Source organism: Salvelinus alpinus, chromosome 9 (genome assembly GCF_045679555.1).
Source record: "Salvelinus alpinus chromosome 9, SLU_Salpinus.1, whole genome shotgun sequence".
Taxonomy (NCBI): Eukaryota; Metazoa; Chordata; class Actinopteri; order Salmoniformes; family Salmonidae; genus Salvelinus; species Salvelinus alpinus.
This window is the reverse complement of record NC_092094.1, coordinates 30,589,104-30,602,518: the sequence shown is the minus strand read 5'-3', so window position 1 is coordinate 30,602,518 and position 13,415 is coordinate 30,589,104. Positions and strand designations below refer to the sequence as shown.

The 13,415-nt window shown below is 45.7% G+C and overlaps 1 protein-coding gene across 1 annotated transcript in view; it reads right to left on the bottom strand.

Annotated features, from left to right (window-relative positions):
• The window catches only part of kcp (kielin cysteine rich BMP regulator), a 47,402-nt gene extending 46,460 nt beyond the window's left edge, over window positions 1–942 (bottom strand). Inside the window, exon 1 of the mRNA XM_071416687.1 lies at window positions 331–942. Coding sequence (XP_071272788.1) covers window positions 331–421 — 91 coding nt within the window. The 5' untranslated portion in view covers window positions 422–942. The remainder of the gene's footprint in view (window positions 1–330) is intronic.
• Window positions 943–13,415: the final 12,473 nt, after the last annotated feature.

Sequence of the window (13,415 nt, the reverse complement as noted above, 5' to 3'; positions counted from 1 at the left end):
AGGACCCAGAGTTTTACCTGACCAAGTCATGAGATCACTTTTATACCTGTGGTGCCAGATCTGGATAGAGAGGTAGAGAGAGGGAGACTGTGCGGTCTACACACAGTGTCGATGTTCCAATGATGTAACTGATCCTAAATTAATGCAAAAAGTAGTCTAACATTTCAACACAGTCACTGATTAATGAGATACAATGACTAACAGATCCTGGCAGACATACTTTTAATCTTATCATCAAATCATGTTACACACATACGCACACATACACCGTGCAACCTAACCATTGTTCTGAGAAACAGTTTTGCGGGAGTCAATATCGTATACACATACCGTTCTCATGGTTTTGATCTATAGGGTGGGCTCGAAGGGACGAACACACACTCAACACACACAGCAGGGTCTTCAGCCAGCGGACCTCCATTCCCCCACGGCTGGTTGAGAGTGTGTGAACACCTCGGCAGAAAGAAAGTTCCCCTTCGGTTCACACTTTGCGCGCCTCAAATCCGCATGAAAAGTTACTCGATAGTAGTGACAAGGAATTTAAATAGCCTAGTTAAATGCGATAATTTGACATTCAAATCGATTCATTTGAGACGTTAATTTGACAAACAAAGCGCCAACAAGTTATGTCCTTATTCCAACACCGTCTATCTGAACTGCGTCCACCCGGACTTCAGCTCTTCTTCCCCGATGTCAACGAGCGATGCGCGTCACAGAAACACGAAACATCTGGATGCAGGCAGGATCTCTATCTCGGGTGAGGCTATACGGACACGCCTGGTGCATACGAGTTGAGTGGGGACGAACGGATTCGGTTTAGTCAGACGTCCTAATGAGCCCTCCACAGCTAGGTAGTTATACTAGTTTATGCTGTAGGCTAGAATTTGAAACTTGTCTGCCGAAGTCAGGACTTGAGTGTTCAGAATCATGTAGATTTTATCAGACTTCAAAAGCAACAAATGTGCTTTAGCTGTCACACTGGCTTGGTATTATCTATCTAGCTACCCACTGGGCACATATTTCATTTCAATGTCTAGTTTTGATTGGATGTAGTTTAAAAGTTGGGTGAAATTAGACGAAATTCCCTTACTTTTTTCAAATCCATTCCATTTTCCACGTTGGTTCAAGGTGATCACATATTTTGTGGTTGTTGAAACTACGTGCAAACAACGTTGTTTGAATCAATTTTTGCCCAGTGGGTTACTATAGGACAGCAGTGCTCAGCAAGCAGAACTCGGGCATAAGGACACACTGTGCACGTTGTGTTTCCAGCAGCGCAAACTCTCCTCATTGAGCAGCCAGTAGGACTACCCACTGGGCACAGACATCAAATCAACGTCTATTCCACGTTGTTTCAACATAATTTCTATGTGGAAACAATGTTGATTCAACCAGTGTGTGCCCAGTGGGTAGACTATCAACCCAGTATCACAGATTATTTTGAAATGATTGGAAATTCGTGACAGGCACACAAAAAAACTTTTGTTTGTAGTATACAGTGAATTTCAATCACATAAAATCAAATCAAAGTTTATTTGTCAGGTGCGGTGAATACAACAGTGGTTGTACAGTGAAATGTTTACAGGCTCTAACCAATAGTGCAAAAAAAAGGTATTAGGTGAACAATAGGTAAGTAAAGAAATAAAACAGTAAAAAGACAGGCTATATACAGTAGGGAGGCTATAAAAGTAGCGAGGCTATATACAGACATCGGTTAGTCAGGCTGATTGAGGGAGTATGTACATGAATGTATAGTTAAAGTGACTATGCATATATGATGAACAGAGAGTAGCAGTAGTGTAAAAGAGGGGTTGGGGGGGGGGGGGGCACACAATGCAAATAGTCTTATGGAGTCTTATGGGTAAAAACTGTTGAGAGGCCTTTTTGTCCTAGACTTGGCACTCCGGTAGCGCTTGCCATGCGGTAGTAGAGAGAACAGTCTATGACTGGGGTGGCGACAATTTTTTGGGCCTTCCTCTGACACTGCCTGGTATAGAGGTCCTGGATGGCAGGCAGCTTATCCCCAGTGATGTACTGGGCCGTATGCACCACCTTCTGTAGTGCCTTGCGGTTGGAGGCCGAGCAGTTGCCGTACCAGGCAGTGATGCAACCAGTCAGAATGCTCTCGATGTTACCTTTTGAGGATCTGAGGACCCATGCCAAATCATTTTAGTTTCCTGAGGGGGAATAGACATGGTCGTGCCCGCTTCACAACTGTCTTGGTGTGTTTGGACCATTCTAGTTTGTTGTTGATGTGGACACCAAGGAACTTGAAGCTCTCAACCAGCTCCACTACAGCCTGTTACGCACGCCTCTAAGAAGAGGGAACGCAACACCCTGCTACAACTCAACTCCCCGTCAAGTGAAAGAGGTATGGACTGTAGGTGCGAGTAAGGATGACAAAAGGCAGAGAATTACCGTTTACTAGGAATTTATTCCTTCACACGGTAATATGGGGAAAAGGGGCTGGATGGAACCAAAGCAAAGAATGTAAATATCAAAGCCCCTCTCCTACCTTACCTGCCTACCCACTACTTACCTAACCAAAATACAGGGGGTGGTCCGCCCAGATCTTACCTAGTGTTCCTAGACAGTGGATATACTACGGGTATATGCCCGCGGGCCTCTTGCCTAAGCACTCCCTAGGTGCCTTCCCCTTCCCCCCTGGGAACAAATTAAACAGAATTATCCAAACAATTTCAATAATCAAAACACTGCGTGCTATTGACACACAAAATACATAACCAATCAACCAATACAGGACACACTAATCATCTCCCTCTGAGAACAACCAACACAGTATATCACCCTCAGCCATCAGCCTCCTCTCTCAGCAATCATCTCTCTTCTGAACAGAACACTGGCTTTTATATAGCTTCAGAAGGAGTCTAATCGGATACAGCTGTAACTTGACGAAGGGGCGGGGTCAGCTCCAATCAGCTGCTTGGGGAGAATTCAGGAAGCCATCTCCTGAAACACACACACTCAAATACAAACTACAACACAGAAACTGGGGAACGTAACACAGCCCTGTCGATGAGAATGGGGGCATGCTTTGTCCTCCTTTTCCTGTAGTCCATAATCATCTCCTTAGTCTTGGTTACGTTGAGGGATAGGTTGTTATTCTGACAGGTCTCTGACCTCCTCCCTATAGGCTGTCTCGTCGTTGTCGGTGATCAGGCCTACCACTGTTGTGTCGTCTGCAAACTTAATGATGGTGTTGGAGTCGTGCTTGGCCATGCAGTCGTGGGTGATCAGGGAGTACAGGAGGGGGCTGAGCACACACCCCTGGGGGGCTCCAGTGTTGAGGATCAGCGTGGCAGCTGTGTTGCTACCTACCCTCACCGCCTGGGTACGGCCCGTCAAGAAGTCCAGGATCCAATTGCAGAGGGAGGTGTTTAGTCCCAGGATCCTTAGTTTAGTGATGAGCTTTGAGGGTACTATGGTGTTGAACGCTGAGCTGTAGTCAATGAATAGCATTCTCACATAGGTGTTCCTTTTGTCCAGGTGGGAAAGGGCAGTGTGGAGTGCAATAGAAATTGCATCATCTGTGGATCTGTTTGGGCGGTATGCAAATTGGAGTGGGTCTAGGGTTTTTGGAATAATGGTGTTGATGTGAGCCATTACCAACCTTTCAAAGCACTTCATGGCTACGGACGTGAGTGCTACGGGTCTGTAGTCATTTAGGCAGGTTGCCTTTGTGTTCTTGGGCACAGGGACTATGGTGGTCTGCTTGAAACATGTTGATATTACAGACTCAATCAGGAACATGTTGAAAATGTCAGTGAAGACACCTGTCAGTTGGTCAGCACATGCCCGGAGCACACGTCCTGGTAATCCGTCTGGCCCCGGCAGCCTTGTGTATGTTGACCTGTTTAAAGGTCTTACTCACGTCAGCTCCGGAGAGCGTGATCACACAGTCGTCCGGAACAGCTGATACTCTCATGCATGCCTCAGTGTTGCTTGCCTCGAAGCGAGCATAGAAGTGATTTAGCTCGTCTGGTAGGCTCGTGTCACTGGGCAGCTCGCGGCTGTGCTTCCCTTTGTAGTCTGTAATAGTTTGCAAGCCCTGCCACATTCTTAGCCCTGTATTGACGCTTTGCCTGTTTGATGGTTCGTTGCAGGGCATTGCAGGATTTCTTGTAAGCTTTCGGTTTAGAGTCCCGCACCTTGAAAGCGGCAGCTCTAGATAAAAACAGTAGATGACTTAAAACCTCTCTGCGATAGCGGGACACCTGTCGACATCTTCCGGTGAAATTGGAATAAATAATTATTCAAATAAATAATCATAAAAATTATGGATATTAAACATCTAGGTACATACAAGTGTCTTATATCGGTTAAAAGCTTAAATTCTTGTTAATCTAACTGCATTGCCCGATTTACAATAGGCTTTACAGCAAAAGCATGCCATGCGATTGTTTGAGGACGGCACCCCACATCAAAATATTTTTCAACCAGCACAGGCTTCATAAAATCACAAATAGTGATTAAATATTCACTTACTTTTTGAAAATATTTCTCTGATTTGCAATCCAAAGGGTCTCAGCTACAACATGCATGGTCGTTTTGTTTATATCTTTATATCCCAAAAAGTCAGTTTAGTTGGTGCCATCGATCTGAGTAATACACTCGTTCAACATGCAGAGAAAGGAATCCAAAAAGGTACCGCTAAACTTTGTTAAAACAAGTCAAAATTCATTTCTATTGAATCCTCAGGTACCCTAAAATGTAATTAAACTATAGTATTTCATACGGAAAGAAGTATGTTCAATAGGAAAGTAAAATTAGCAGGTGTGTGTCCTCTTCGTCACGCTCGCACAGACTGACTCCCAGTACCAAAACTCAAAATTCTTCCTTGTTTGGGAAGAAACAAGCCTGAAACCTTGAACAATGACTGTTGACATCTAGTGGAAGCCATAGGAATTGCAATCTGGGAGCTGGAATTGCATATGACCCATAGTTTTCCATTGTAAGAGCATGGCCTCCCAAAAAAAAAAAAAAATTCTGGTTGGTTTTTCTTTGGATTTTCTCCTACCATATCAATTGTGTTATAGTCTCATGTTTTCTATCGAATGGTACCAATTATATGCATATCCTGGCTTCTGGGCCTGAGTAACAGGCAGTTTACTTTGGGCACGTCAGTCAGACAGGAAGTGGAGGAAAATAGACCCTAGCCTGAAGAAGTTTAAAACAGAAACAATAGGAGGGAGGTTGGTCGGAGGATGGGTAGGCATATAACGCAAACGTCTAGCAACCCACAGGTTGCGTGTTCGAACGTGAACATCTAGCAAACCAAAGGTTGCCTGTTCGAATCTCATCACAATCAACTTTATCATTTTAGCTAATTAGCAACTTTGCAACAACGTATTACTTTTTAGCTACTTTGCAACTCCTAACCTTAACCCATTAACTACTTAGCTAGCATGTTACCTAACCCTAATCTTAACCCCTAAACCTAACCCTAACCATATCCCCTAACAATCACTTTAGTTTTAGCTACCTAGCTAGCCTAGCTAATATTCGCCACAACAAATTGGAATTCGTGTAATGTACACACATGCGTTATGATGAAAGAAAATTGTGTAATACACACAAAATGTGTTGTAATCAAATCCTGTAAAAATGAACTTTTTGGTGTACCGGTCACACATTTTGAATAAGTAATTTGGGTCTATTTCACAAGACGCTTTGATAGTGTGTTGAGACTGTATCACAGTGACATCCAGATAGTTACTACCATATTACAAGTTATTTCTCGTATAGGCTGTTAACTTACTCTAAATATAGTCACGTCCGATGGAACAAATTGGTGACTTTAGCTACCGCCTGCAACATGTGATACAGCTGCCCAGTGGGAAGCATCAGTGGGAAGCACCTAGATACAACACAGTTGATCTGGTCATTCACACCGGCTTGTCATTAAGTTAGCTAATTGACATGTCACGGTGGCATCAAGATTCCAGATGGTGACCAATACTATAAGTTATTTCTCCCTCGCCCATTAAAATAAACATCACTTTCTTTTACAAGTTTTGACTTCATGTTCGTATTCTTAAATTGTATTATTTCTTATTGTTGTTGCATTGTTGAGAAGGAACCTGCAAGTAAGCATTTCGTTAAACTTGTATACCATGTGTATCCTGTACATACGACTAATAAAACTTGAAAATAGCGCCACCGCTGTTGTCGTTGCCAGCTAGCCAGCATAAACTAGCTTGCTGGGAAGGGCTCATCAGGACGACTGACTGAACTGACTGAATCGATTCGTTTTCACTTGGCTCTCAGCTGCGAGACAAACAAGTCATCAATTTGGGCACAAGGCATGTCTGTGTATCCTCTCCCCTCTCTCGCACGCAAGCACGCACGTATGCACGCACGCACATACAATTCGCCTGAAGGTAAACTCCCTCAAACTTCTAGCCATACCATGAGCACACCGAAAGTCGCAACACTAAGCACTGTGTGGGTTAACTCGCACAGAGCAGAAGAATTAGCCCCCCCAAAAAAACATTTTCAATGAGAAAAGTATTTCATAATTGGTGTCTAGCATTTGGCTAGACACATTTGTATGGGCTGTTTTAGGGTCACAAATATGTGGGAGGCCTTGATGTGGGAGACCGACAGCGCACAACACAGTTTGGGAATTAATGGAGTGGAATAACTCTGCAGCTCAGGGCCTCACTCTGCTCTGGTCTCTATATCCTTCTTTAAATGGACTGCCTCTATTTACTCCTTTCTCTGTATGTCTATCTATCCCTCTTTCCATACTTCTATCTGCCCAGGAGATTCTATTTTGTTCATAGTGTCAAAGACCCACTTCCGCTGCCCCCGCCCCAGGGACAACTCTTTTCTTCTTTTGTACCTCCCCCCTTTAAAGAAAACATTCAGCTGAGTGTTGTGGATTCCTGCTCAGGTTGACCTAAAACCTGGCTCGGCCTTTTAGACTGGAGGGGAGCCAAGGACTGACGTGTGTGTGTGTGTGTGTGTGTGTGTGTGTGTGTGTGTGTGTGTGTGTGTGTGTGTGTGTGTGTGTGTGTGTGTGTGTGTGTGTGTGTGTGTGTGTGTGTGTGTGTGTGTGTGTGTGTGTGTGTGTGTGTGTGTGTGTGTGTGTGTGTGCATGGGGGAGTGAGAGGGGTGTAAACGGATGTAGTGATTCATGTCATCATGTTTCTTCTCTGAAGTACTGAAACCCTGCATCCTCCAACATTCTGCCTGAACAGACTGATCAGCAAACCTTCCTTCTGTAATATCTCTCTCTCTCTGCCCTCCTTTATCTCTCTCTCACTCTGCCCTCCACCCCGCTCCTACACTCTCTCTCTCCCCCTCCCTCTCTTTCCCTCTCTCATTAGTAAAGACAATACTCTGGAGGAGAATGAACCCACATTAGGGTCACACAGTGCTGCCAGATACTGCTACAGGCACACACATGCTCTCAGTGAGGTGGGTGTTTCAACATGTTATGTGTTCCAGTGATGGTGTTTGATCAGACAGACACATAAGTCCTGTTATCAGTTGTACCCCTCCAGGGACCAGCATCTGATCTATCTGAAAGCTGTGGGTCTACCTAACTAACCTAGGCAGCCACAACCACATCCTAGACAAGACCTCCATGAGCCACTGGACTAGTTAGCTTTATGCAGGTGATCAGCTCTGGTCTGGGTCTGTGTCGGGTGTCACTGTGTATACTGCAGGAACCAGTGGAACAATTGGAATGTGGGGATTGTTTGTTTGGGGACCTGTTTCAATGTAACACCACACGGAGAGGAGAATTAAAGGCGGTGTGACGGATGACACACTCTTTCTCTCTCTCTCTCTCTCTCTCTCTCTCTCTCTCTCTCTCTCTCTCTCTCTCTCTCTCTCTCTCTCTCTCTCTCTCTCTCTCTCTCTCTCTCTCTCTCTCTCTCTCTCTCTCTCTCTCTCTCTCTCTCTCTCTCTCTCACGCACGCACGCACGCACACACACACACACACACACACACACACACAGAGACTGTTACGGACAGTGATCACACACCAGTTCATGTGTTCCATAAGGGTTACATAACACGGTCACAATAAAGACACAACAGATGTGCTGTCACCTTATGACAGCTGACTTTACACTGTCACAGCAGTTTCCTCTGCTACAGGTTATGTGGTTCAGACAGATAATTTATTCTAATTTCCTCTTAATGAGGATAAGTAAACTCCTGTGTAAACACCAGCTGGTGGAGAGGTCACGGAGGAAAGAGAGGGAGCGAGTAAGAGAGACTGTTACCTCTGAATACAGCTATAGGTCCGACATCTAGTGGTGGCATGTCATAACAGAGGTAATAAAATCAACACTGACAATGATGTCCAACCCAGACATGGGTCATTATGTCATTATGTTAATAATTGAAAGGACTATTCCATTGGTTCCATTAAACTGGGCAAGCTCAATCAAGTGCAGCTCAAGTATCTGAAATGATCTGACATGTTTGATCAAAGCCTGGGCTGGATGGACATGGCTATTCATAATCAGAGCAAGAGATCTACAGCCAGCCATCACAACAAGTGACTGGTCTGGTGTGCCAACATTAAGATGATATTAAATTAAGCATTAATACATCTCTCTCTCTCTCTCTCTCTCTCTCTGGTGTCTAGAGAAGGGGGAGGATGTCAGGGTTAAAAGCCAACATATGATTGGTAATCCCTTGTCAGCCCGATTAGCATGTTCTCTCTAAAGCCTGATAATCAGACGCACTCGCACACGCACACAGACACTGGCTCAAACAACTCCCTTATAAGACGTGTGTCCCTTACCTCCACTGTGACCAGATCATTAATAGGTCTGATCGGCCACATCTTTATATTCACGCCACAACCCAGACCTGTAATGCCTGATGGAAGCCACACTCAACCACCAGGGATTCCAGAGAAGTATGTGCAGATAGTCAAAAGGGAATAGTCAGGGGGAACCTCCATGCTGTTTTAGTACGTTCTTTCTAGGCACCTCGATTGGCTAGTGCTCTCTAAGTACTCTGATTGGCCATAAATCCCACCCCCAGGGTTTAGCCTCTGAGCCATAAGTTATCCTCAGGAAACGCTTCTTAAGCTGCTGTGTAGTGTGTGTGTATGTGTGTGATTTTTGTGTTCAAGTGCTGTCTTTGTGAGTGTGTTTGCGTCCCTGTTTCATTCTGTACGTTTGGTGGTGTCTGCTTGTGTGTCTGCGCTTATGTTTCTTAGTTTGTGTTTATTGCTGTGAGGACACACACACTCCCTGGGTCTGCGTGGAAGGCTGTGTGTGTTCCTGTGGTCCAGCAGGTATGTTGTGTTCTCTAGGCATTAAGAACAGAATCCACTGAGGATCTCACACCTACAGGTCAGTTGACACAGGTAAAGGTGGTGTGTGTGTCTGTTTGTGTGTGTGTTTACTTTAGAGGCTTTTGTGTGCAGGGTAATATTTGAGCAGAGGGGTGAGACAGCATTTTTGAGTGCATGTGTGTGTGTGCATGTAGTTGGGTAGTGGGGTGGTATTGCTGGTACGTTGTTAGTGTTTTGCTGATTGTGTTTCTAGGTTCTCAGAGGGCAAGTAGACTAAATAATGGGCCCCTATTAAGAGATACTAATGATCTGAATGGAATGCAATGGAACTGTCATGTCACCCTGACTTCAAATTTACACATGGATGATTTATTTGTTGGCACTTTTGTTTCCCGTTTGTTGATTTGGAAGGGAGTGTTCCCTAACCCTAACCCTGATAGGCACCAGAATTAGGCCACGTGGAAGGAGGTTTGTTGGAATCAGAGCCAAAAAACAGGATTAGAGGAAGAGTGGGTTAGAGGAGGGTTTGATGAAAGGTGAGCGGCGGTTGTCTGTCTCAGAGTCAAGCAAGGGAGGGGTTCAGGGTGGGCTGAGGTGGGGGAGATTAGGGTGAGGTGGGAGAGGAGGGTGGCAGGGGAGGTTAGAGGTGAGGTGGTCTGTCAGACAGGGAAAGCTGAAAAGAAAGCCACTTACAGAGCATTTAAAGGAATTATTAAAGAGAAGCCTTCAAACACCTCAACTATGTGTGAGAGAGAGTGAATGGAAGAGTGAAACTGTGTGTGAGAGAGAGTGAATGGAAGAGTGAAACTGTGTGTGAGAGAGAGTGAATGGAAGAGTGAAACTGTGTGTGAGAGAGAGTGAATGGAAGAGTGAAACTGCATGTGTGTGAGAGAGAGTGAATGGAAGAGTGAAACTGCGTGTGAGAGAGAGTGAATGGAAGAGTGAAACTGCGTGTGTGTGAGAGAGAGTGAATGGAAGAGTGAAACTGTGTGTGAGAGAGAGTGAATGGAAGAGTGAAACTGTGTGTGTATGAGAGAGAGTGAATGGAAGAGTGAAACTGTGTGTGTGTGAGAGAGAGTGAATGGAAGAGTGAAACTGTGTGTGTGTGCCCTTACAAAAAAAATTGAAAAAATACATACTTTCCCTCACGTGACATTTTTTTTTTTTTTACACATTTATTTGACACCACTTCCAGCTACATCTGGTCTCCCATCCAGGGACTGACCAGGACTGGCCCTGCTTACCTTCAGAGGCAAACTAGTAGTAGGATGCAGGGTTTTATGCTGCTGGAATGTGGCAAAACTTGCAACTGATAAAAAGGCATAAACATTGCATCCCCGTGCAGCGTAGTACTGGTCAGGCACCGTGTTATGCGGTGAAGCGCACGGTGTCGCCAGTGCGCGCTCATAGCCCGGAGCGCTATAGGCCAGCCCCCCGCAAGTGCCATGCGAGAGTGGGCATCCAGCCAGGGCGGATTGTGCCAGCTCGGCGTGTTTGGTTTCCGGTGCGCCGTTTCGGCCCAGGGTATCCTGCGCCGGCTCTGCGTACTGTGTCTCTGGGGCGCTGGGAGGGTGCTGTTCGTCCTATGCCTGCGCTCCGCCCGTGCCGGGCGAAAGTGGGCATTGAGCCTAATGGAGAGGTGCGAGCGGTAAGCACTAGATCTCCAGTGCTCCCCCACAGCCCGGTTCGACCTGTGCCTGCACTCTAGAGGGGCCGGGCTAAAGTGGGAATTCAGCCTGGAGGAGTGGTGCCAAGGCTGTGCACCAGAGCTCCAGTGCTCCCCCACAGCCCGGTTTATCCGGTGCCTCCTCTATGCACCAGGCCTCCTGTAGGTCTCCCCAGCCTGGTGGGCCCTGTGGCAGCCCCATGCACCAGGCTGTCTCTGCGTCTCCTCCCTCCAGAGTCGCCCTCCAGCCCGGAGCCGCCGTCCAGCCCGGAGCCGCCGTCCAGCCCGGAGCCGCCGGAGCCGCCGTCCAGCCCGGAGCCGCCGGAGCCGCCCTCCAGCCCGGAGCCGCCCTCCAGCCCGGAGCCGCCCTCCAGCCCGGAGCCGCCGGAGCCGCCCTCCAGCCCGGAGCCCCCAGAGTTGCCCTCCTGTTCAGGGCCCGCTGCAACGGTCCCCAGTCTGGGGTTGGCGGCGAGGGTCCCCGCTCCAGAGGTGCCACCTAAGTGGGCCAAGACTAAGGTGGAGCGGGGTCCACGTCTCGCGCCAGAGCTGCCACCGCGGATAGATGCCCACCCAGACCCTCCCCTATATCTTTAGGTTTTGCGGCCAGAGTCCACACCTTTGGGGGGGGGGGGGTACTATCACGCCCTGAGTTTAATTATATTTGGTTTTCTTTATTTTTTGGTTCGGTCAGGGTGTGACAAGGGTGGTTTCTTATTTTTTGTATTGTCTAGGGTTTTTGTTTATCTATGGGGATTTTGTATGGTCTAGGGGTATGTAGGTTTATGGTGGCCTGAGTTGGTTCCCAATCAGAGACAGCTGTTTCTCGTTGTCTCTGATTGGGGAGCCTATTTAGGTAGCCATTTGCCATGTTGGTTTTGTGGGTAGTTGTTTTCTGTTTTGTGTTGCTGCACCTTATAGGACTGTTTCGTTTTCGTTTCACTCTCTTTGTTATTTTGTTTAGTGTTTCTGTTCTAATAAAAATAACATGAACAATTAGCACGCTGCGCTTTGGTCCGATGATTCCTCATCTTCAGACGATGAACGTTACAACCATATAATAACACTATTACTCTTGGCCTATTAAAGGTGTTTAAAGCTGCAATCCTTAATTGAAACATTTGTGTTTTCAATGCCTCAGTTTCAGTAAAAAGTTGGGGCTGGAGAAATGCAACCACTTTCAAATCCATAGACTATGCTATGGATGCAAGGACTGACCATCCATGATATCAAAATGATAGTTTTAACCATGTTTTTAGGCTTTACAGTGGTTGTTTACATTTACTTTGTTTACCAACTTTGGAGTAAAACAACCGTATATTTTGGGTTCTGACGGACAAGACAGTAGAAGTAAGCATTTATATGTTATATTCTTCAAGAATCAATAGGCACATATTTAGTCCAAAAATGAATTTAGCAACTAAGGATTGCCCCTTCAACAAGCAGTGACCTTCATACAGCAGAACTCGGTCGCCATTTGAACACAATCCATTAACCTGACCCCAACATTTGTATTCTATCCACTGTTTTGCGAATGTCCCTCAAAATCAATCCCTTGTCCCGCATTTTTTTTTTTTTTTTTAGATGTCGTCAGCCTAATTCCACCAGTGGAAACATTGCTACTGCAACATGTTAACACCATCTTTTCACATGTGAGGAGAATAACATTAGACTGCAGATTTTACATGTTTTTTGGGTGTGTTTGTGTGTGTGTGTGTGCACTGTGTGTTAAGGTCCTGACCCAATAATCACAGTAAAGCCATGTCAGATCAGACTTCTGTAGTGATGTAGCGCTGATCTCCAACTAAACATTATTGTGGGAAGCTCAATGTTACATTCCAATCTCCCTATCATATCTAAGCTGATATGAAAATGCTCAAATCAACTTGATTGGAGGTACACAACACACTCCCCACCTCTTGCCATGAGCCATCCGGCCGTTACCGAGAACCACATACCAGATTTTTAACAGGGTCATTAGCATTTGGAAAATAAACATTTATTGCCCCGACCTAGCTCAATATCTAGGAGTCGGATAAGAACAAGACTACAGCGTTCATAAAGTGACCATTAGACATGCCACCCTTTGGACTGAATAAGTTTGTAGGGGCAACAGTTTTGATTAAATGTATAATTTATCACTCTCACACATGCTACCTTTCTGTAGCATTTCTGGCAATGCTAACATCTTTTCAGCCGAATCTGTTCTAAAACCGGACCAAAGCACTTGGGTTGCGCAGCAACAGCGCTAGGAGATAGCTAACACCAGTCTGATGAGAGGCAAGCTACAAGCAAAGGAAGCTAGCTATATTTAGCTTTGGATGTTTTTTCACATGGCTGAAGACATCTGTGTAAACTGTTGGCCTGCCTTGACACTTGCGTGTAATCAGAGCATAAACAAATAAGCACAATAAGATAGCGAATGTCCTTGGCTGCTATTGCCAGTTAACGTTAGCTAGCCAACT